Source organism: Pteropus alecto, unplaced genomic scaffold (assembly GCF_000325575.1).
Source record: "Pteropus alecto unplaced genomic scaffold, ASM32557v1 scaffold22, whole genome shotgun sequence".
In the NCBI taxonomy this organism is placed as follows: Eukaryota; Metazoa; Chordata; class Mammalia; order Chiroptera; family Pteropodidae; genus Pteropus; species Pteropus alecto.
This window is the reverse complement of record NW_006434839.1, coordinates 1824640-1848181: the sequence shown is the minus strand read 5'-3', so window position 1 is coordinate 1848181 and position 23542 is coordinate 1824640. Positions and strand designations below refer to the sequence as shown.

The following is a 23542-nucleotide window of genomic DNA, read 5'->3' as shown; positions in this document are numbered from 1 at the left end:
ACACCAGACAAAAGAATGTCACTGCTATTACAATGAGGCAGGTACAAGGCAAGAGGCGTTCATCTGGATGACTTACCTTAAAACTTTCTCTCCTATAAGTAACTTCTACCCACCAAGCAGTAAAGGACATTATGTATGAAACACTGTGCATTTCTCAGTTCTTCCACTGCCCGGAAGAACTGTCGAAACCCTGGCTACTTCCATTATTGAATGTGCGAGTGCTAGAAAAATAATCTTGATAAGACTTCTCCATGCAGTCAATCTTTATTATAGCAGTATTCGCATATTCACATCAAGTACATAGAACTTTTGCCTTTTATATAATACAGAGTTTTTAAATAACTTTACACAGAAATAAATTTCTTCAATCTGAATTTCAGCTTTTTTTATTTAATTCTTCATGCTTTCTATCCAAACTGAACAATATTTTCCATTGTACAAATTTACATGAGAAAAATTCCAAAGTACAAATGAAAGGACCTGAGCAGGAAAGAGAACCGAAGTATCAAGAAGTGGGTCTGGGGAAGAATCGGGGAAAAAAAAAAAAAAGATTCAAGCAAACACTGAGGATTAAGGGACAAGAGAGACACATCGTTTGACCGAAAATAAATGTCTTTTTTTATGAATTGAAAAATAAGCTTTAAAAATAGTTACTCCATAGTAATTTTTGCAAAGCAGTTATAGAGAGGTCTGTGGACAATTAAAAAGTCCCCATCTTTTCACTGGGCACACCCAACTCCATGAGAACCTTTTCAATGCTTGAGTGGGACTGAAGTGAACTAAACTTGAACCTCTGGCAACAAGAGAGGAGAGGATGTGTATGTGAGTTGCCGTAAGGTTGGGAGTGGTAAACCAGGAGCAGTTAATTCATCTCAGTTAAAACATGAAGGACTTCCCTTTCCTCTCCCTTACAGAAGAACTGTCCTCAAACCAAGGAGTAAACGAAAAGGGGGGTGATTTCCTTTTCTGTGGTCCAAACCAAAGAGCAATCATAACCATTGAATAGAATTCAAAGGAACATATGTCAATGAATGGTCATTCAATCCCCTGACCAGTTCTGAGCTATTTTAGGAGAAGCAGCAATTGCTGAGTGACGAAAGGGTCAGAGTGTACAACCAACAAATGAGATCACCACAAAGATATATCGCTGATAGTCCTTCAAATCAGGCGACATCATGAAGGCCGAACAGACTATAAGTATAGCATCGACAAGGGCAACACACAGGGGACCCGATGAATGCATTTTCAAACGAGGGAGGGGAAAGGGTACAGCATACATACGCCCCTGTATGTAAACTAATAAAACATGAAGATAAATAAGACATAAAGGTTAGCCACTTATGTTGGTAATTAATGTGAGTAAAAAGGCATTATGTTTACATAGCTGGTTTTAATCAGCTATAGAACATACACAAATATATAAGGAATGATTTTTAAAAAAACCGTTCACAGCTTAGTAAAAAGCACACTTATTGCACTCTTACATTTTATTTCAGATAATTATGGTTTATTTCCCACCCTCACGTCCATTTTTCCCTACCCTCAGACTTACTCCCATGCCCTCCCCCATCCTATTTGGTCCATTTTCTCTATATTTGTGCCTAGTCTATGAGCTTTGTTGCTTATGCTAGTCTGAAGTTTCCTCCTATGTAACTCAGACTCCACCAAAACACACATGGGGTAAAATAGTTCCACACACAAATGCGACACAATAATTTTCAAAAGAAAACCAGTACTAAGCAACCTACTCATAATCCCCACTTCCACCCTGTCAACGGAACCCTTCCTCCGCCACGTCTCCTAAGTGGACCTCATGCCCGATTCCCTACAGACAAACTGATGAGAACCAGCAGCTTAGGGGTGCTGGACGGCGTGCTCGGCCTGCAGGAGAGGCAGACAAACTGCACACATCTATTTTTTTGTTTTTTTTTTGTTTTTGATACTAACACGAATAAACACAATTCAGTTCTTTGTTTTCAAAGATTACTTCAATCTATAGAATTCTTTAAAAAATGCATCACAAAAGAACGATACACTGCTGTGTCCTCATGCACAACTGGTTATAACATTGTAATTAGTCAAAACAGCTAAATAAAATTAAACATTTTAATGAAACTGATTTAGTAATTAAACAGCTGAAGCTGTGGTGCTGAAATAAAATATCTACTTAAAACAGTTTTTTGAGGTGGGGACTGTCTACGCATTTTAAATAAATCACTTATCTTATTTTAAGATTTTAGGGCTAAGTTTCTGTCCTCTTCTACCTTAAAAATACCTGAAACTGTTAATTACCCTTTCTATACTGACAACATTTAGGACTGAATTTCAATTTAAATGTCTTTGCCCAAACAGAGGTAAAAATAAGTTATCTGAAAACAACAACAAAAAGCTTACTGTCTGGTGTACTGATATAACAAAAATGTTACCAGTATTTTCAATTTTACCCGAGCTAGCAACATGGAACACGCACACACTGGCCACTTAGCTCTCGGCTGGCCAGCAATCAGGCAGAGATGCTACGTACTCCTCGGGCGCTTAGCGCCCTGTGGCATTAGTGGTACACCTTAGCAAAACGTCTGGAGAACGTGCTCAAGGTGGTGTATTGCCTTTCTTGGGGGTGGTGAGCATGAAGCAAGACACAAGAAGCATACTATGCATGCAGTGTGTCCAGTTCACACCCTCTGGCCAAGGCATTAACTACTCTGATGTCCCCCAACAAAGGAGGCCCCCCCGACAGACCCCATCTGCCCTGACACCACCCCAAACAACATTAGCAGCACAGGCCCACTTAATTTGCCAACCAGTCCTGGGAGGCAAGTTTACATTTCAAACAATGAAAAATCAGTGTCTAGGTAGGCAGCAGTTCTCTGGAAACTGACAAAATCAAATTCTGCCTTATATTTTAATTTCCTTCCCCCTTCTCACTAACACACACGGTTGCTGCCCAGCATACAGTACTTCAATCCTAAACTACAGCAATTTCTTTAAATGTCTGTCAAACATTTCTGTTATATAAAAGTTCCATGCTTTGAAGAACCTATGGGAGTAGAAAAAGTTTCTCTAGAAATGTCACTGAACTATAATTTCAACCTATTTGCTCTATGTGATAAATATATCTGGCTATACTAGGGATTATGTGCTTTAAAAAAATAATTTTGTTCACTGAAAATTTACCTGTGTTTTTTCATTTTTTTTTAAAATGTGATTTTGGCTATAAACTCTTTAGTGCATTTATCTTTGCAGTCTAAATTGCACTCTAAAAAATATTAACACAGCTGAGTCAGACCAGAGTGGCTGCTCTCTTCACAAATCACTGATTTTTGCTAAAATTTTAGCTTTTTTATTGCATCATGAAGGCACAGTAAGATCATTTGGCAAATTGTCAAGGTATTTTTCTAGAGCCTCACCTACACCATTTCAGTGTATGACCTATAAGCAATTTCCTGCTCATACGCACAGTAAACCTTCCATGTCTGGCTATTTAAAAAAAAAAAAAAATACCCTAATGGTTGGAATCTGCTAGTCTCAAGGTGCTGATATTCTAGCACTAACAATGCCAACTTGAACAAAGAAGAGAATCTTGCAAAATGGGTTATCATTCCCTACCCTCTTAGCTGGGCAGTCTCTCTATAGGAATATCTGTGCATGTGACAAAGCTGTGGCTAACTCATTATGAAGATGTACTGTCTTGCCAATCCCACTGAAAATTAAAAGTATATCATTGTTAGTGAAGTGATACCATAACTATTTAATTTCATGCAACTGACTTAAGGTTAAGATTCTGAAATGTACCCCTAAACAGATTCTGGCACCACTTGCAACAACATTCAGATATGCTGAGCTCTATTTTTCAGTTTTACTGTTTAAATGTATAATGCCCTTTGGGACAAAATGAGAACGCTCAAATACAAGTACACATAAAAGTTAAAAATCCTAAGTCATCTTCAGGTTCTAGAGCTCCTGACTTTTCATATTTTAAAATAAGTAACTATTCATTACCTCATTCTGAGGAGGTAGTTTTTTGAAGAGGTCACCTGAACTCTGCAATATGTTTCAAACTAAAGCTAGATGAAGCTAGATGAGGTCTGCACGAGGCTGAAGGGTGAAATGTGCAGGAGGGGCGGCTGGGAGCTGAAGCGGGGCTGCGTGCAGCCGTCCCATCGGTGCCCGATGAATAACAGATAACGCTGTGTGATGAAGGAGCTGTGACTGCACCCAGTAGGCATCTAGGAAATATTTAGTTCCAGGTTGACAGTGCTGAAGTCTTGCACTATTTCTTTAGAATTACCTAATGCTCCTTCTTCTCCAACACCAACAGGAATGTAACACATATACTTTATATGGGATTTTTACCTTCTAGGATGCCCCAGGATGTCCTACCAGTTCTCACATATAATCAAGGACTGGATGTTCAGGAACCAGAATTGGACAGCTAGACAGAATCTTCTTTTAAGGTGCACATAATTGCGAATAATCACATTGGATTTTCTGTTCACAAATCTCTTTTATAAACTACTTTTTGGTCAATATTATTTCAGTGGCAAAAGTCTAGACCCCGGACTGTAGTTTCATGATTAAAAGTCCATCAGGAATACCACACTTTTAAAACAATCTTTCAAGGTTGCTCTCAAATTTTTCAGAAGGCTTCACCTCTTCTTCCCCCAAATAAAATACACTACAGAAGGCACTGGAGCCACTTTACGGAAAAGACAGCCTTACAAGATAATCAGTGAAGCAGCCATATACTATCCACACAAATTTACTCATAAAGTGCTTTGCACAAACAAGGAGTTCTTCCTTGTATTCCTTAGGAGCTCGACATGTCTATCTGTAGTTAAGCATCAAAAAATAAAGAAAGTAAACCTCAGAGGACCCTCTTTCTTCATGTCAACTGTAAACTAGAGAAAAAACTATCTGATGGAAAAAGGAAGAAAAGGGAAAACTTTCAAAACTTATTTTTATTTTTTAAGGGCTTTATGAAAATCTTTCAAGAATACCCTGAGCCTGGGCACAGCTTCATTCGAGATCAAGTCTGTTCCCCTTTTCAAATGAGATAGCGACCTATATGAAAAAGGAAGAAAAAAGTGTATCACCTTGCATATTGCTTGGAAACTCCAGTGCTAAGCTTCATCCATAACTAGTTCCTGTGCTGGCTCCTGCCGCCCTCCAGAAGGAGTCTTGCACCTGAGCCTCCAGCAGGCTCTACCTGCTCAGCAGGACATGCCTATTGTTTGAGCTCAGCTCTCCGCAATCTTAGTAAGGGAACAGAAGCATGTTTAAAAGTATCCATGGGGACATATTTTTAAAAGAAAAATAAACAAGGCTTTTAAAAGACAGGCAGCATCATGATGCACACGAGATGCTCTTCAAATCAGCACAAACCATTTCCATCTTTGCAATTTCTGAAATGCAAAGACACTGCTCTGCTCATTAAGACGTAAGAACACACTGTTTTTCAAATTCACTACAAACTTCAGTATATTTCCCTTTTACTGGGATCTCTTACAAGTCCATGAAATTTTCAGTAGGCCTTCCTCTGAATACAGGTATTTTAGTAAAAATCACCTAATGGCGGTGAATTTCAGTAGGCTGAAAGATGGCAAGTGGGATTACAACTTGAAAATTTTCAATAACATTTTCTAATTCCCTGGTTTATTTTATAGGTCCTGTCTAATTTCTTTCAGATCCTTGGTCACATAGCTTGGTTGAGATAAGTACATTTGATTTGATTTATATTCCTAAATCCTGATAGAAATTCTAGACTCATGATAAGGGAGGTATCTGCCGTTAATATGTCCACAGTCACTTTCTTTGCTGCTACTGTGACTTACATGACCCTTTAGTAAAGGCCAAAGAAAGCTATGAGTAGGTTATATTTTCCATTTACACAAAGACAAAGGATCTTAAAACCACAGCAGCTCCTTCCATAAAAATGACTGACATTAGGCTTCACACATCCTCCCTCCGTCCCAACACACCTACCGATGGTCTATGCTCTGCCTGGGGAATCCAGCTGCCAAACTACCCAACCTTTTGAAGACCAGGCTTGAGAAAAAAGGAAGAAGGAGAATGAATGAAGACACCACCATTTTTATTTTAGGTTCCATATTCTAGATAAAAGACTAGAAAGAGGATGAAGGATGTAGTGTAGGAGTCAGTTGGAAGAAACAATGAGATTTTAGCAAAGATGTTAGTGTGGATCCAGCAAGTACCATTAACTTAAAAATTATAAATATTTGTCATTATGCTAAGACTCCCCATATTTAGGTAGAGAAAAGGATAATGATTTTTCTTTAAAAGTTGTTTATATAACAAAAATACAATTTTCCAGGATATATAATTCTGGTGGGATGTATTATTTTATTCCAATTCAATTAGATCTGAAAATTATTTTCTTTTTAATAAAAATATAATGAACTCAGAAATTAAAACTTGTACCTTACATTTAAATTACATAAATGTCTCACATTCAAAACTGTTATTGAGCAGTTTTGTAGGTTTTTAATTAGATACTGCCAGGGCATTTTTGTGCCCTGGACAAAGAAGCCACACAAGTACTTGGTGACTGGAAGAGCTTAGGAGGAAGATTTTCCTGAGAACCTGCTTTATCGTGGAGGGGAAAAAAAATCCCCAAACACTTTTCTTCATTGCTGGACCCAATGAGAAAAGAAGGCAATGTGTGCCAGCACTTTCCAGCCTGCGTGGTTAGGCAGACACCCTCAGTGAGCAAAGGGACAAAAGGCCAGAAACCCAGGAGGTCAGGAAAAAGATGCAGCATTCCCGTTTCCTCTGCACCAAACGTAGCTCCTGCTCCCCTCTCATCTTCCATTAAAATAAAATAGCTTCATTTTGATAAAAATTTGTCAAGGACTGAACATGCTCCACAGATAGGGCATGCTGCATTTTTGTTCCATCCCTCAGAAATTAACCAGTGATGGCTAGGGGAAAGAACTCCACAACGAAATCCCAGAACAGGCAAGAGAATGATGCTCGGTGATTGCAACTGCCCCATTAGATGATCAGCCACGTATCGATCTGGTGGTTAGAAAGGCAAAGTTGACCGGCAGACCTTTCATAGCAAATCTCCCAAGCTGTAGCAGTGGTTTCTTTCCATCATGCCTGACCATCAAAAGGTCAGAACTCAGGGTCTCTCCTCTTTCTTCTTGGGAGTGGGTAGACTTGTATGCATGTGGTGCTTGTGTTGGAGAAGGAACACTGGCAGCAGAGAATTCTGGTTCCTAAAACATTCTTCCCTCTTTACTTGGATGGGAAATTCCATTCTGTTCCACACCAGCTTATGCATTGGAAATTTGTATCTTTAAAAAAAGATTTGAGGAACAGAACTGTGTTTTGATGTTAACAAACTGTATGAACACAAGACTTAAGAAATAAGAGTAGATGCTGCCATGATGATGTGGCTACTTGAAGGCTGCAAATTCTCCTGTAGAGGGAGGACAAGAGCTAATTTTAAAAAAAGTTATCTCAAATAATCTAGAAACACAGAAAAGCCTCACTGAAACCTCCCTGAAAGGTGACTAGCTATTTATTACAAATCTAGCATCATCATCACTAATTTAAAAAGCAAAAATGGCTGGAACCCATGAAAGATGGTAACTTACATAGTATGTAGACTATGGTTCAGTTAAATCAACTATCAAATCTGCAGATAATTTTCTAGATGGGTTTTACATGCTGTGGTTCTAATCAAGCTGAAAACAGTTCAAAGAACAAAATACTCAGAAATTGTTCATAAAATAGTAAGATTGATTTGTAGAATATTCTCCCTCCCCGCCCCCCCTGGAATTATCAACTAATTTTCATTATCACAATGCCACTATTTGAAAGGAGGAAGCAGGAATTATCCTCATTTCGCAAAAGATAAAATTAAGAGGTCAAATGATTTGCCTACATTACACATTTGACAGAAAGAAAATCCAGACGCTCCATCTTCTAGTTCATTTCACCTTTTAAACTACCAAAAAATTACATATAGGCACATGTCACTGAACGTTATTCTCAGCATAAGGAATTCTTTAAACCACAAAATTCGTTAGAGGGATGATACTCCTTTAGCTTACTGAATTTGGGAGCTTCATGCCATTACTTTTTACCTACCATTTTGTCCAGTTTCTACTTGTAATTAGAGGTCGGTTCCTCTTACTGTATACACTACAGTTATTTTCTGGGGGTTGGTTAATAACTGACAACTATCAGAATTTAGTTCACCTTAACTAATAGCAGCTTCAGATGAGAATCCAAGAAGCCACTTACTCTATTTAAACTGGGGATAACCGATCTATTTTCTGATTGCTATTAGGTTTTGTTTACTAGAGAACAGTGGCATGTCCCAGCTAACAACAGATTGCTAATGACTGGCTGATTTGAACCCTCAGATTGTATGCTGATAATATTAGCAACTACTTGAATGCCTGTTATATAGCAGGTGCCTCACTGAATACTTTACACACATTTGCATCTGATTCTCATAACTATGAGGCAGGTACTATTCTCTTTATTTTATAAAGGAGCAAGCTGGGGTTTAGAGTGGTTAAGTAACTTGCCCAAGATCTCACAGCTAGAAAATGGCAGAGTTGGAATGCAGAGCCAGGTGCTGACTCCAAAGTCCAGGGTCTTCACAGTTAACAAGCCCCTAAACAATTTTCAATAAGTAATTTATTTTTCTATTCCAAATACAACTACTAATTGGGCTGCAAATAGTGATACCATCTCTTTCCATCTAAGGATTCCTTTTAGCAAGCAATGAACCAAGGTACTGTGAGACAAATGACCAAGGAGGATAAAAGAATTATCACCTCATATTTAAAGTTAAAAGTAGCAAGGAGCTTGGCACTGATTTAAAAAATAGCCAAATTACTAAGACCTTGGTGAGTATTAACCGAGACTCTAGAAATATATAAACATTCTCATTATCTTTGTTTATGGTTTGAGTATTATGGTTTTAAGGTTGCTATTTTTTTCTCAGTATTTTAATACATTTCTTTAGAGCAATTTCCAGCATTCTTATGAGAAGTCACTGTATCTAGCAGAATCTAAATCTCATTAAAGGAAACTAATGTGAAAACAGGATTTACGTAACAGAAATCTTTATAAAAAAAATGGCTAGAATTAATCTATTAAGTGAGAAAATATCAGAAAATGATAAACTCTAAGCCAAATCTTACCGAACACATTAAAAAATAACCTTAAAAAATCTTCAGTGTTTCTTATTATTACAATTAGATACTCTATTTTGTTGAACAGTGTTCTACTCTACAAACTTGAATATTAAACTTAAAAATAAAACATACCGAACAAACCCCCAAACCACAAAAAAGTCCAAACCAAATACCAATAAAGCAAACACTAAACATCAGCCTACCAGTCTACTGCTTCTAACAGAATGTGGTTCTTTTTATAATTAGACTGCGGGTTGAGGAAAAAAACAAAGACAAAAAGAACTGAGTTTGGGGGTCAATAAGCTCCTTCTCCCTCTGCTCCTGAAGCCATGCAGAAATGTGAGAGAAAGATGGGGGTGACGGGCGGTGGGTCTGCTGTGGGGGTGCTCTTCTTGCTCACTCCTCCTCGCCTACCTGGATCTCTCTATCATCCCACCTCCACCCTATTTCATTTGAGGTTAAGAGTCAACTCTGCTTGTGTGAAGTTATTTAATGTGAAATACCCAAATATTCTATGATTTTCAAAAAATATCTCAGTATATTAATTTATTAATGAAAAATCAATAGAGGCCAAAATGAAACATTTTTACCTCCTTTTTGGTTGAGAACCTCAGTTCTCTTTTTCATTTGACTTTATTTAATAGTCACTTGGGAAGACCCTGTGATTTTAGATACTTCCAATAGCATGGTTTGTTTATTTGAAAACTAAAGACTTTATGAACTGGTTTTAAGATATTACTAAACAATTACCCTTTATTCCATAATTGAATGTATTTCAGTGGCTGCTCTACATACAATTTGATAAAAATGCCCCTTAAAGATAAAATATGCTATGAGAAATCTAAAATGTTATTTTGTACACAAAGCAATCACTGCTTTAGAGGTAGGGGGCCAGTCATTCAAAACCAGAGTAAGTTACATCTTTTCTTTGTGGTGACCTTTGAGGCAGTTTCAAAAGGATGAGGAACATTCTGGCAAAGACGTATTGGATTTCTTAAATCCTTTAGAAAAATGCTCATAGGAGAGATGAAAGGTTTAGTAAAATAAAACTGCTACAGAAATGCTCAATAGTTCTTAATTAAATAAGATGACTATAATCGTCAGATGTTTTAGTCATGAAGTTCCCATTTCATAATTTAAAAAATGCAGATCATTTCCTTAAATTGAGAGTGACTGACTTGAGAGAAGGGCCATTTAAGCTGGTATGTGAAATAGTTACTATTTTAGAGAGAATGATTTTAATTGCTGGCTCAGTATTTAAATGGCTAGGACGATACTGTAATATTTGAAAATAAACCTGAAACATTTGATTAAATGCTGTGATACCTAAACTACTTAAAGTTAAGAGAAGACAAATCTCATTCCTCATCACTGACTAGTAAAACTTTTAAAATGTGAAGCAAATTTTATAAAAAGGTTGCCTCTTTAAGAAAGAAATCAATTTAATGAATATATGAAGGTTCAGGTTTTAGTTTTAGGAAAGAAGCAGTCAGTCGTAAGAGAATGAATGTCCTGTTTCATTTACCTAAAGTGATTAACTTTACATATAGTTAGGAAAATAAAGTTTTTCTTTATTTGGAGAATATATCTAAAACTCAGTGTAAAACAATCACAGAAAAGGAAGCCACTCCGAATCATTCTAATGCTTCCTACTCCTCCGGATCCACGTGATCTAAACATCTCACCTGCTGTGTTTGTAATCTCTTCCGCTAACATGTCCAGTGGAAAGATTACTATGTGACCCTTTGGGGGCATGTTCCAGTGTTTCTGGGACAGCGAATGTAAGAGCTTAGCAGTGAACGCCCTCTGGCAAAGGACATGGTGAAAAAAGAAAGGAAAGGAGCCAAGGGCAGATGGTGGTGTAGTGAGCAGTGGATGGTGCTGGGGGAAAAGGACCGTGAGAAGAAAAGCAGGGTAAGAGTGAAGCAAGTGCACCAGGGAGCGGCAGAGACGAGCTGCACCGCTAGAAAGACCCGCTGACTCTTCTGCCTCAAAGCGCCCAAATATTTGAGCTTGCAACGGACCAGGTCAATTCTGTTACAACTTTTTTAGCTACTTGCTTGCCATTCAATTTGTGAATAAATAAAATCCCATCTAATAATTACTAATCAGATCTTTAGTGTCACTGGAGGACTTAGAAATCATGCACTTCGATGTTTTCTAACTTGTTACATTATCTTATATTTTTCTTATTCTTATTTTTTAAAATGTGAGAAGTGTTTCTTCCCCTCACTATTCTTACCTAAATTGAAGGTCACGAATCAATTTCTGAAAACATGAATGGCATTATTTATCTTAAACTACCCAAATGAGGGGGCAAAAGGTATACTATATTTATCACTGAGGGTTTCCCTGGATGAAATCTAACCTGCTTAATAAAAAGAAGTATTTCGAAAATTCATTTGTGGTCCTTAAAAACTAAGTTATCATTTAAGCCTTCCCAATTTTCTTCTGTATTGGCTTCAAGGAAGGATAGCATTTATGCGGATGTTGTCTGTGTGCCTAACTAACTTGAACTGTCAGCTCTATTTAAAAATCGTCACAAATTCAAATTGAATAAATGGAGGTGTATTTAAGAGGCTGGCTCTGGTCTAGGCCGACTCTGAAGTAGAGATGGCATTTCTTTGATGAGATGACAGCACTACTGCTTCTTTCAATTCTGATTCCCAGTAAGATTATGGTTCACAGTAAGAATATACTGACTGCCACATTAATTATTTACAAGAAACTGTAAGCACTAGAAAGTGCTAACAAATACTTCATACTGTGGAACACAAAAAAGAGAATAGTATTAATTCATAGTAAGTAGAATCTTGCTCGGCAAAGAATATAAGAAGCACAGAAATTTTACAAGACACATGGATAAGGTGGTTGCTAATATACGGCATCACGAGAGGTATGATAATCTAAAGTAATAATAATTTTTTAAAAATTCATTACCTGGTGTTTGGCAACCAGAGATATCTAAAAGAAAAACAAACAAACCTAAGAGTTCTCACAGGATTCTGTGAAGCTTTTTGGGGAGAGGAGGTGGCAGTGCATTTGTCAGGAAATTCGGCTTCTGTATGCGTAAGATATCCTTAATACATAAAAAGGTATCTAAAAGGAACTTGAATTTTATAACATTTCCCCGCTAAAAATCCAAAGTTAAACCATGGAACTCATGCCAAATGTGCCATTCCTCAGCCACAGCTTCAGTTATCAGAACTCACGATTAACAAAAAGGAATCTAGTCTATTGTTTTTCAAATTGTAATAACAAAATGGTAATAGAAAAAGCATTAAGAATAAAAATAAGCTTATTCAATTTTAGTGACCTCCTAAATGAGACCTGTTTGGTTTGCCTGACCTGACACAGGCTCACCTACTGTCAGCCTCTCAGCTGCACACCGATGCACAGGAGTGGTGCTGTTTTCGGGAGACCCTAAAGGACATGTGATAGCTAATGACAAAAGGTACATGGTAAAAGTTTAACTGAAGTTTCATAGTTAGAATAACCAACTAAACAAAACAAACCTGGAACAGGAAGTAAAGCATCTGGAAGAGGCACTACAAATTTTTTGCAATGTCTATGCATTTTTAAAACCCCCGGATGTTGAAAATCCAATGCTTAAGTATGAATTTTAGATTGGGAAAAAATTATATCCAGTTTTTAAAAACATAAGTGTTCTTTGGTTCACCATTAAAAAAAAGAATACCCTATTCAATTTAACAAATATATAAGCAAACATGTTCATTTTCCTTTGTCCCTACCCTCCTATAGTCTCTCACTCATTTGTTTCAGTGGACAGGAAACGCACCATATCCCCCTGCCTGGATGGGTGTTTTTGGAGAAGCACAAGCATATAGACTAAAATCCTCTGTTTGGAAGCCGGCCCGATTCAAGGAGGGTTCTGATGCACTGCGGTGAATTTTTGGCAATGAGCGGGCCAGCAGCTCAATAGAGGCGAGAATCTAAAAAAAGCAAAAAAAACAAAAAAACAAAAAAACAAAAAAAGGAATGAAAATCTAGGTGGTATTAATCTTTAAGAGCCCCGTCATACTTTATAGGAAAGCACTTGAAATCTTAACATTGTTTTCAGTATTATCCTAAATGCCTGGAAAAATACTTAAGAAACTGATATTTTTCCTTAAAAAGAAAATTACCAAACTACTATAGCTTTAATCTCTGTAAATTCAATGGGGAAAATAACCCCTAGTTAACTTTTATTTACATTTTAGATCATTTGCCAGCCATGGAACAGTAAATAATAAAAATTTTAAACCAATTATATGCCTATTTCTCACAGACCGCAAGTCCCTTTTGGGAAGGAGATGGGAGCATGAATAAGCAAAGCACTATAGGACTTCAAACAGAACCATCAGAGCAACGCATTCTTTAAAGAAACTTAGAGTAGGGAAATGCTCTAAACACACATCATTAAAAGTAGGACCCCAAAGACCCAGAGTGCTAGTGGCGGAGGAGTGAGAAGTGACAGGTGACAACCCAAGAGTGAAGGAGAAGACAGGAAACAACTACGAAAAGATACCAATACACGAAATGAAGAAATTCAGCATAATTTAAGGTACAAGAAACAGGTTATGACTCCAGAAGGCATAAGTATGGTAACGCATGTTCATAATCATGAGACATACGCATAAAGGGCTTGGCGTGATGCCTGGTATATAGCAAGTATGCGATAAAACTTTAGCAGCCATTATTACTATTATTATTTTTCTGAGCTACCAAAACTTTTAAAAGTTAAACTACAATCTGTATAATGATTAGTATAAGAAGGCAAAGAAGTAAGCAATGTTACAAATTTTTTAAATTACAAGCATAACACACAAATGAAAATTCAAATAATACAGAAAAGTATAAATCCTACCTTCCAGGGGTAACCACTGTTAAAGAGTCTATACTTTCTTCTGGACCTTTCCTATGCATAAACATGCACATATGAAAACACAGCCCATCCCCACACTCACCACCATTTAAAGTGGTATCATACACATATTTTTCTGCCTTGCTTTTTCCTTTACTGATATCCATGCTGTCTACAGAAAGCTACCTTGATCTTTATGTCTTTATTTTTCCTAATTCAGTAAACATTCTTATATATATCTGAATACTTGTGGAAGTACATTGTGTAGCAGCTTTTTAGGAGGGGAATGACCAGAGCAAAGGGTATATGTCATTTTAAATTTACGAATTCTACCAAGTCCTTCCAAAAGGCCAAAACAATTTACGTTCCAATACTGTTAAAAAATTTAAAAGGAAGGCTCACTTCCCAACATTGCTCCATGTTGGCTACTGCCAATCTGAGAGGCAAAATGAAAACACATTTCACATTTGTGTTACTCTGTGTTTTACTGATTGTCACTGAACTCTTAACAACTTGTCCTAAGTTCATCATTTATATTTCCATCATCCATGGATGGAAATATAAGTTCATCATCCATCATTTATATTTCTTTTGTGAATTGGCAGTTCATAACTTTTGTGCATTTTCTATTGTTTATCTTTTACTTATTAATTTGTAGGAGTCCTTTGCATAACATGAATAGTTACTCTTTGTTATACATGCTATAATTTTCTTTGTGTTTATCTTTCAATATTATTTTCATTATACAGAAGTTTAAAAACTTTTAATGTAGTCATATCTGCTAATCTCTTCCTTCATAACTTCTGGATTTCGTCTTTTGCTTAGGAAAGCCTTTCCTACCTCAAGGTTATAAAAATGATTTCATTTTTTACAGTTTTGTTTTTTAAAGATAAATCTTCAGCCATCTGAAATTTATGTTTATGTGGTGAGAAAAGAGATCTTGTAATGACAATTTAAAAATAATATTTAAAATGGGTAGCCTTCAATAATTCAGAAAATTCATGTATGCATTTCATTTTCTGATACCACATGAAATGTTATTTATGAGTATGAACATTTTGTCTCTTTTAATATCATTTTGAAAGTGGGCTTAAGGATATAATTTGCATTATTAATGTACATTAACCTTGTTAAATAGGAAACCCTACACCTGGGATATGAAAAGAGAAGCTGGTGCAGGATCCTGCTGACACTGGCCAACAATACTGTTCTTTTACTTTGATAGTCTTAAGCCAGTGATTTTCTGGGTTAAAAAAAACCAATTCTTCTTCTAAAGAATAGTAACTTAGAATTCCAACTGGTAAAACATACATCTACCCGCCCAACCATTTAGCCTCCCCTCCCTGCTCAGAGACAGTCCTTGAAACACTGGGGAAACAATAAGTTCTATTTTTAATTTTCTCGATGGGAATAAAAGATTCACTCATTCTTATAACAGTGATTTCTGTTTAAGAAACTCAACTAGGACAAGGCGAAGGCATAACGTGCATGAAACTAACTCAAATTGTGGTGGCTGAGTAACTATGGGAGTCAGCACTTTCTACTTGAAAACTGTACTGACTTACCGAGACACAGTTGCAGGGTGCTATCAGGAGCCTCTTGCGCATCATAAAACACTGAACTTATATTACAGTATCCACTACTGCTAAACGATCTAAGCCTGTTGAGGTACTTAGTTCCAGTTTGTGAGGCTTCCTGAAAGATTACTAGCTTATGGGCTTCAGCTTTACCACATGAACAGATAAAAAGCAATGGAAATTTTCCAAAAATCAGAGAAAGGCAGACAGCGCTGACAGTTGCCTTTTCTTTCTGCCCCAGGTGGAAATGTCCCTCAAAAAGACACAGAATAAAGGGAAGCTTGGACTCTGTTAAAATCATCCAGAGGAATAAAAACAGCAGTTCTCTAAAGGCGGTCTGTGGAAAAACTATTCACATAATAATACCAAGGTATTATTTGCTTTTTCTACTGTCATTATTTTACAAGTCTAAGTGGAGTTTCCAGAAGCTACATCATTTAAGATATTGCAACATAATGAATGCAAAGCAGAGTATCTAGCTGTCTTTTTTTTTTTTTTTTTTTTTGGCAGAGATTTACAAAAAATATAAAACAATTCTACTCTTCTTACTAATTTTTTTGTTTGGGAAATTATAATTATTTTTCATAAAAACACTATTTAACATGTAATGGTTTTATTATGTTTAAATAAATTTATAAATATATATTTTAAAAACAGTTTAAAAACTTAAATGGTAATTATTCCTTATACAAACAAAAACTGTTTAGGGTCTTCAATAATTTTTAAGTGTATAAAAGGGTTCTGAGACCAAAGAGTTTGAGCTAGACAAAAGCAAAGTCTTCCTGAATATTTTGTATTGGGATCCTAACTTTCTAGGTGTACCACTGTTCTATCGTTATAAAATCATCTTTGTGTTATTTATTTGGAGTATGTGCCTAATCACATGGAATCCAAATTCACGACATACAAATTCTGTGCTCTAAAAAGTGCTTTAAAATCTGCATCTAGATATTAGTCTGTCCTTTTAGGTAACACAAAGCTTTTTCTTACTTGGAGAAAGAGTGGTCTTTCATCTCTTTTCTTTTTTAGGCACTCTGCCATTAATCTCTTCATGGCTTTTGGACAGTTACTTCGTACCTTACTGAGATCTGGAGACAGATATCCTCGTCCCACCATAAAAATTATCTAGGGGAAAAAAAAAGGTAAATCATAAAACTTGTACATAAGTTCCAAATACATAAAACATTGAAAATTCAACAAGCTGTGCACTTATAACGCGTGTACTTTTCTGTATGTTCATTGCATGTCCATAAAAAGTTTAAAAACAATGGGAGCATTCTGATGCTTATACGTAGACTGGGAATCAATATTTCATGGGCTGCAAGCTGAAATCTTCATGACCTCGGCACTACTGCAAAGGTCTCCTAATTACTCCCCATGCTCCAGTCTCTCCTTACCCAATCCGTTTTCCCACTGGTAGAATAACTAACTGCTCTAAACACAGGTCGGATCATGCCTCTTTTCTACTTAAATAATTTATAGGCATTATGCTAAATCCTTGATATATACATAGCAGGAACCCCAAAAGTGAATCTTTTTAGCAGTTGTTTTGACATCTGCATTTTAATCTCTTTTGTTGAGGGAACTATAATGGGGCATTTAGTTATATAAATCCGGGAATCAGGGCCTCCTCCAAGGAGAAGGTGAAGCCAATGGGAACTAAAATGTTTAATAAAGTAAAAGGGCTTGTATTCTCTGGGTGCAGAGATTTGTCATTTTTCTAATTTCTTTATTTTCTAATTTTCAGTTCTTTTGAGAGTGGCAGAGACAGATGTTAGGATTCTTGGGACTCAGGGAAGACAGAGGTGTTTTAATTTTAGAGTCAACATGTCCAGTAGGGACACACTAGAGGCTAAGGTAGAGAGAGCCAGTAAGACAGCCCTTGTTACAGGGCAGAGCTGATTAATTTTAGAATAGTCCCATTTGATATCCTACTGTATGTTATTTTCTGTTTGGTGCTGTAATAACTCTTGTTTATCAGGGGTTATAAGCTGATTTGCCCAAGTACTACCACTAAAGTGAAAGTATAAAGCTTCTCCTCCCTTCCCAGCTCTTGTTATAATTGCCCTTCTCCAACCTCACAAAAGTTACCTTTTACCAATAAGGAATTTAACTATGGTAATACATTGCTCCAGGGTGTAAAACCACTGGGGAACCAAGGGGACACTTCTAAATATTGGTGTCTAACTGGGCTCTAATGAAATGAGTAACAAATTCCTTTGCAAGACAGTGGTTTCCAATTCTTTGCTTTCAGTAAAATAACTGAATTGTCAGCTATAAAAATAATTTTTAATAAGTTATTACATAATTTTTGGTGTGTTACAGAAATGAATTCAAATAACTGAGTGGTACAGTGTATGGTAAAGAATTAACCCTGCCCACAAAGAAAGTTGCCCTTTGCTTTTGGCTCCTGGGAGGAAATCCCTAAACCCTTGGGATGTCCTGCTTGGTAAGAGTGTCTTTGCTTACCTGGGGGCCTTGGGAGAGGTCATAAAGTCTATGCTATCAATGGGATTTATAGAAGGGACTTTGACTTGTTTTATCAGCTTGACCTCTGCAGGGGCTAGAAACAGAGGTGGTCAACCATATCTACATGACTGGAGCCTCAATAACAACTCTGAGCTCCAAGGTGCGAGTGAGTCTCGCTGGTTGGTAATACTTTATGTGTGTTGTCACACATGGCTGCCAGGAGAACTCAGTGCTGTCCACAACGCCACTGGGAGAGGACAACTGTAACCTCCACCTGTGGAACTCTCCTGGATTCTACCCCATGTGCCTCTTCCCTTGGCTGATTTTAATTTGTACCCTTTTGTTGTGATAAACCGTAACTGTGAGTATTAACAACTTTCAGTGAGTTCTACGAGACTTAATACATTACTGAACTGGAGGGTGGTCTTGGGGACCACTGAATTCTGCATACGGGTATAACAAAACTCCTGATGTTCTCATCTTATTTATTTGAACAATATTTCTCAGTGTTTCTTTAAAAATAAAACAAGAAAAAGAAAAAGGATCAATGCTAAATTCTAGTTCAGTCTAATAAAAGTCCTATATATCTACAAAGATATGAATGAATTGAAAAGAAAAGCCCCATGTTGTTCATTAAGATACACATTTCTAATAAAAATTTACCTTTGGTGTTTCTATGCGTCAAAATTTATGCTAATTTCATCAGGTATGTATTAATAATTATTGACCACACATAATTCAGAAGTTAAAAAATTAACATTCAGAAGTTAAAAAATTAACATTCAGAAACTAAAGTTACAGGAAATTTTTTAAATTCTAAATTTAAATACATATGTTTTTGTTGCAGAGATCTAACTTGAGTGATCAATGAAATACTTTAAGACATAAAAATATGTTACATTAGGGAAAAATTCTGTGGCAAAAGTAGAATACAAGTAATTCAAAGAGGAAAAAAAAGCCATATAAAACTTCCAAAAATTAATGAAGAGCTTTTGTATTTTTTTAAACAAGTGATGGTAGTATGAAATCAGTATGACTTTTAGATTTTATTGGGTACATTTAAAAGAAGAATATAATGGCTTTATTTTGAAATGTTAACATACTACACTGGAAATTGCTGTTCTCTGCAATTATTTAAACTTAAGGAGAAAGTCTTTCTTGGATGGAATTCATGGACAGAAGATTCAAGTGGCACATATACTATAAAACCCATCACTTGCTCTGAAATGCTGGGACTGCTTATTTTCATTCTCAAGCCACACTCAGCCGCCCTGGCATCTCTGCCCTTCGTCCGCCCCTCTTTATTACTGGAGCACGACTGTTCACCCTCAGTACCACCCTCTGCGATGCCTCAATAGAACTGCAGATTCCACTGGGAGTATGGCCTGTGTTTACTCATCTCTGCAGTCCTCTGTAACCCACAGCGCTTTGCATATAATAGGTACCAATTTTTTTTAAATGAAAATAAAAGACACTGGTACTTAATCATTTGTGCTTAGAACCCGGCCACCGTGCTGTGAAAGAGTCCGAGCTTCCTATGAAGAAGTCCTCACAGAAAGACTCCTGTGGGGAAGAACGAAGGGTCCTGGCCCTTGGCCCTGACTGAGCTTCCACCCGACAGCTGGCACCACCTCGTCAGGTGTGTGAATGAACCGTGTTAGAAGCAGATCCTTAAACGCCCAGCGCATCTAACCCAGCCAATACCATGTGCAACAGAGATTAACCTCCTTGACCAAGAGCAGCCCAAAGTGTAGATTCAGAAGTTGCTTAAGCCATGACATTTCTGTGGTTTGTTATACAGCAATAATAACTGGAATACACTTGGAGTGACAGATAAACGTGTTATCTTCTAAGACAACACAGCGCTTCCTCTCCTCTAAGAAAAGAAAGCCATGAGGGTAGACACTTAATTTATGTAGCTTAAATAAGCACATTATTAACTTGACTTAGTAGAGAAGCTGCACTGAAAGAGGGAAGAATAATTAGAGAGCAAACTGGAATAATAAAGAGGGAAAAAATGGCACAGCCATTTCTCAGACTGTCTGCACTAGAGTAACTGAAGTAAAAAAACATGCTACTCTGCAGAGTAACATAGGATGGTCATCCTTCAGGGAGCTAAGAGACCTTTTAGAAAATAATTTGATCTTTATAACTGGAAAGAATTCTTTAGTCCAATATCTTATTTTTATAATTGGAAAAAAAAATACCTAAAGGGGTAAAATGACTAGGTTATCCAGCTGTGAGTCCAGGGTCTGCCATTATATCACACTGCTTTACCAGAGTCCTGCCGTGAATTTACAGGTGAAAACTGCCAACCCAGACTATGGTGGGGGGGGGGGGGCGGGGAAGGGGGCGGGGGGGGAGGGGCAGGGGGAGAGCGTAGGGGAATGGTTCCTACTATAAAGAAGCAGTTTTTTCATGAAAAAGAAGAATATTCCTAGATTTTCAAGCAGAAGTCCAATCTGAGAGCCATGAAGAGCAAAATACAAGAGAAGTTATGCAAGAGGGAGTTTCATGAAAAGTGCCATCTGAAGAAAGCAGGCTAGAAGATAATGAAGTAGACTGGTAATGGGAAGACTATATCATTTTTCTTTTCTGTTTTCTTTATCAAATATTTAACTTGGTTTCAGACTAGAAAATTCCAAAGGCTCTAATTACATCAGAAAGAATTAACTAGGAAAGGCCTTACCCTTCCATTGGTCACTCATTCATTTCTCTCATGGAGGGTAAGTAAGCCCTTGCCACATCATTTATACTCACACGGAGGACAAAGTACCTAAAATGCCAAGAAGTGGATGGGTGCAGAACTTCGGGATGCTCTTACCCATATTTCGGAGATAATACTTGTTTACATAATACGATTTTATTAAAATAAGCATATTCACTGACAAATATATTTCATCTAAGTTCATAAATTTTTATTTGTAGTCTTTATGATAAAACAACTAAAACTAAACTAAAATTTCCTATAATTCCTCTAAAAAAATAATATGCATAGGAAAAGTGAGCATGGTACAGGGTATTATGTGGTATGGTCGAATTAAGAAGACTGTAAAAGGCAGAGCACGCAACGCTTGCAAATTAGAGACAATCTTGCTACTCGGTCTGTCATCATTAGATCAATCATCTTAGTGATCTAGAATCTGTCACAAGTACAATAACTGTACTGTTTCAGTTATGCTCTTTAGCTAGCATTTTGAACCATCCTGAATGTAGGCTTAAAATATCAGGTCATCAGAAGCCAGGTCATAATTTTTTTTTTTTAACACTCGAAGTTAAGATTCAACATTCTAAAGGTATGAAGTAATAGAAAGACCAAACAGCAATTAAAAAATTAGTTTTGTGTTGATGGGTAGAAATGTACTAGTTTTTTAAAATTCTCAGAATATGGAATTAAGACCACAGCTGGGTAAGGGCCACATGGTGATTTAATAAGCATATACCAAATACATGATAAGTCAGATTACCTCTCTGATATCACATGACAGTGGAAGTTGTTAGTGAAAAAGCTCCTCGGAGCTATCATTGAAATGACTGAGAGTTGAGCTATTGATAAAAACACACACTTAAACATTGTTAACACATTTATACATAAAAACTATCATTTCATTAAGTTGGGAGGTTATGATGAAACACAAAATGTTCGCCTACTCTTTTTTAGATTGGTGATTCTTGACTTTGGTATACATTAGAATCACCTGGGAAACTTATTAAAAGTGCAGGTGCTTAGACTCTACACCACCAAATCAGAATCTGCTCCAGTATCTCCGTTTTTAAAAATTACCCAGGTGGTTCTGATACAAACCACAGTATAAAGTATAAGTATTATTTAATCAGTTTATATGGTCAATTATGGTCTTCTAATATATTAACAGTGTAACTGCAGCAATCTCTCTCCTTGCTCGCTCGCTCTCTCACACATATTTTTAAAATGTTGAGGTATACAAGGTAATTTGGGTAGACAATTCATTTCTCCTGGCCAGTGTTAAAAGCCTAGGTGAATTAATATGCCTAGGATAGAAGAGGCAAAGAGCTGTATGAGGCTACACTGGTACTTCTTGGAGGGTAAGGGACAGAGAGAAGGAACTTAGGAAGAGAGAAGTAAAAAAATTCCCTCTTACTAGAATTCTCATTCTAGAAAAATGAAATCATGATGTCACAGTTCTTCCATTTACCTATTTTAAAAATTAAAAAATGGAGAAATATTAAGAATTTTAAAAGAATTTGATATAAAGAAGGTCATGGCTGAGTACCGGCTCAGATAGCACAACCTGTGACAGAGTAAAAGGCTTTATGGCCCAGATACTATAGTAGCAGAACTCCTTCTTCTAACTGTGCCATGGTCAAGAAACACCAGGTGTTTCTATTGTTGTATCTCTGGTTTCCAGTCAGAAGATCAGGAATTTTACTCCATTACGATACTTAATTAGAAATGCTAATTTCAAGGAAACGACTTACATGCTGCCATTACTCCCAAAAGTATATAAAAGGTTTCTAAAACTGGTAACAAAGATCAAGAGATCTCTCTCTCATACTTACCCAGGACTCAACACTTCTTTTCTATAAACAATTGAAACCTTTGTATAAACAGTAAAATAAACTCAAAGAGATGGTAAGTATTTACCTGGTCCCTGTTGTTGATGTTTGAATAAGGTAACTGTCCAGTCATCAATTCATACAGAACAATCCCAAATGCATATACATCTGACTGAAAACTATATGGGTTTTTATCTTGCATTCTGATTACTTCTGGTGCCTGTTACAACATAAGAAGAAAAATATTCTTGTTTATTCTTTACTTCAACTGAATAAACAGTGAAAACTAAACTATTATAATTACCAGAATAATGCTTTTTATCATTAAATAACCAATCTAATATGTAACCACTTCTTTTTAATGGCCAAAGAAAACTAATTAAGAAAAAGAAAAAAAATGCTCTGTAAACTCTGAAAGAGGCAGTATTAGCTGAGATTCTATATGCAATACTAAAATTTTATAATTTTATCAGCCGCCCTCTTCCTATGCAAAATATCGTCATTGCCATTTGAATTCTTCCCTTGACTTACCCACCAAGAATCAGTTCCCACTTCCCATTCCTTATTCCGCAAAGAAACACTACACCTGTGGTTATGTTTGGGACTAGCGCCACCACTGTGGCAACTGCCTTAGAATTTAAGTTTTCCCATTCGTACAAATGATTCTCCTCATCTCAGGACACCTTGGATAATAATGGTAAAATTTCAAGACTGATAAACTCAAATCTCTTTCCTGTCTCCAAAAGTGGTATAAACATGCGATGGATGCTGCATTAACAAAAGCAATAGGCAGCGGGCAGATTTAACAGAGGTAGATTTAGGTTGAGAATCTTTTGGCTGCTGCTTCTTGGGCAAAGACAGACATCAAACCACATTTGTTACATTTTTATGCATTTCAGTCACTGTGATTTCTTACCACT

At 36.7% G+C, this 23542-nt stretch overlaps 1 protein-coding gene across 4 annotated transcripts in view; it reads right to left on the bottom strand.

The window, feature by feature from the left end:
- Window positions 1–245: 245 nt before the first annotated feature.
- Window positions 246–23542, bottom strand: part of BRAF (B-Raf proto-oncogene, serine/threonine kinase) — a 122596-nt gene continuing 99299 nt past the window's right edge. Inside the window, exons 16-20 of one of the 4 annotated variants that reach the window (XM_015588360.2) lie at window positions 22711–22842; window positions 16608–16742; window positions 12976–13129; window positions 12117–12140; window positions 246–7441 (exon numbers count right to left, since the gene is read on the bottom strand). In XM_015588360.2, the coding sequence (XP_015443846.1) occupies window positions 7419–7441; window positions 12117–12140; window positions 12976–13129; window positions 16608–16742; window positions 22711–22842 (468 nt within the window). In that variant the 3' untranslated portion in view covers window positions 246–7418. Of the gene's footprint in view, window positions 7442–7525; window positions 12141–12928; window positions 13130–16607; window positions 16743–22710; window positions 22843–23542 lie in introns of those variants that run through there. The other 3 variants (XM_025045907.1, XM_025045906.1, XM_015588361.2) reach the window with 3 other exon arrangements.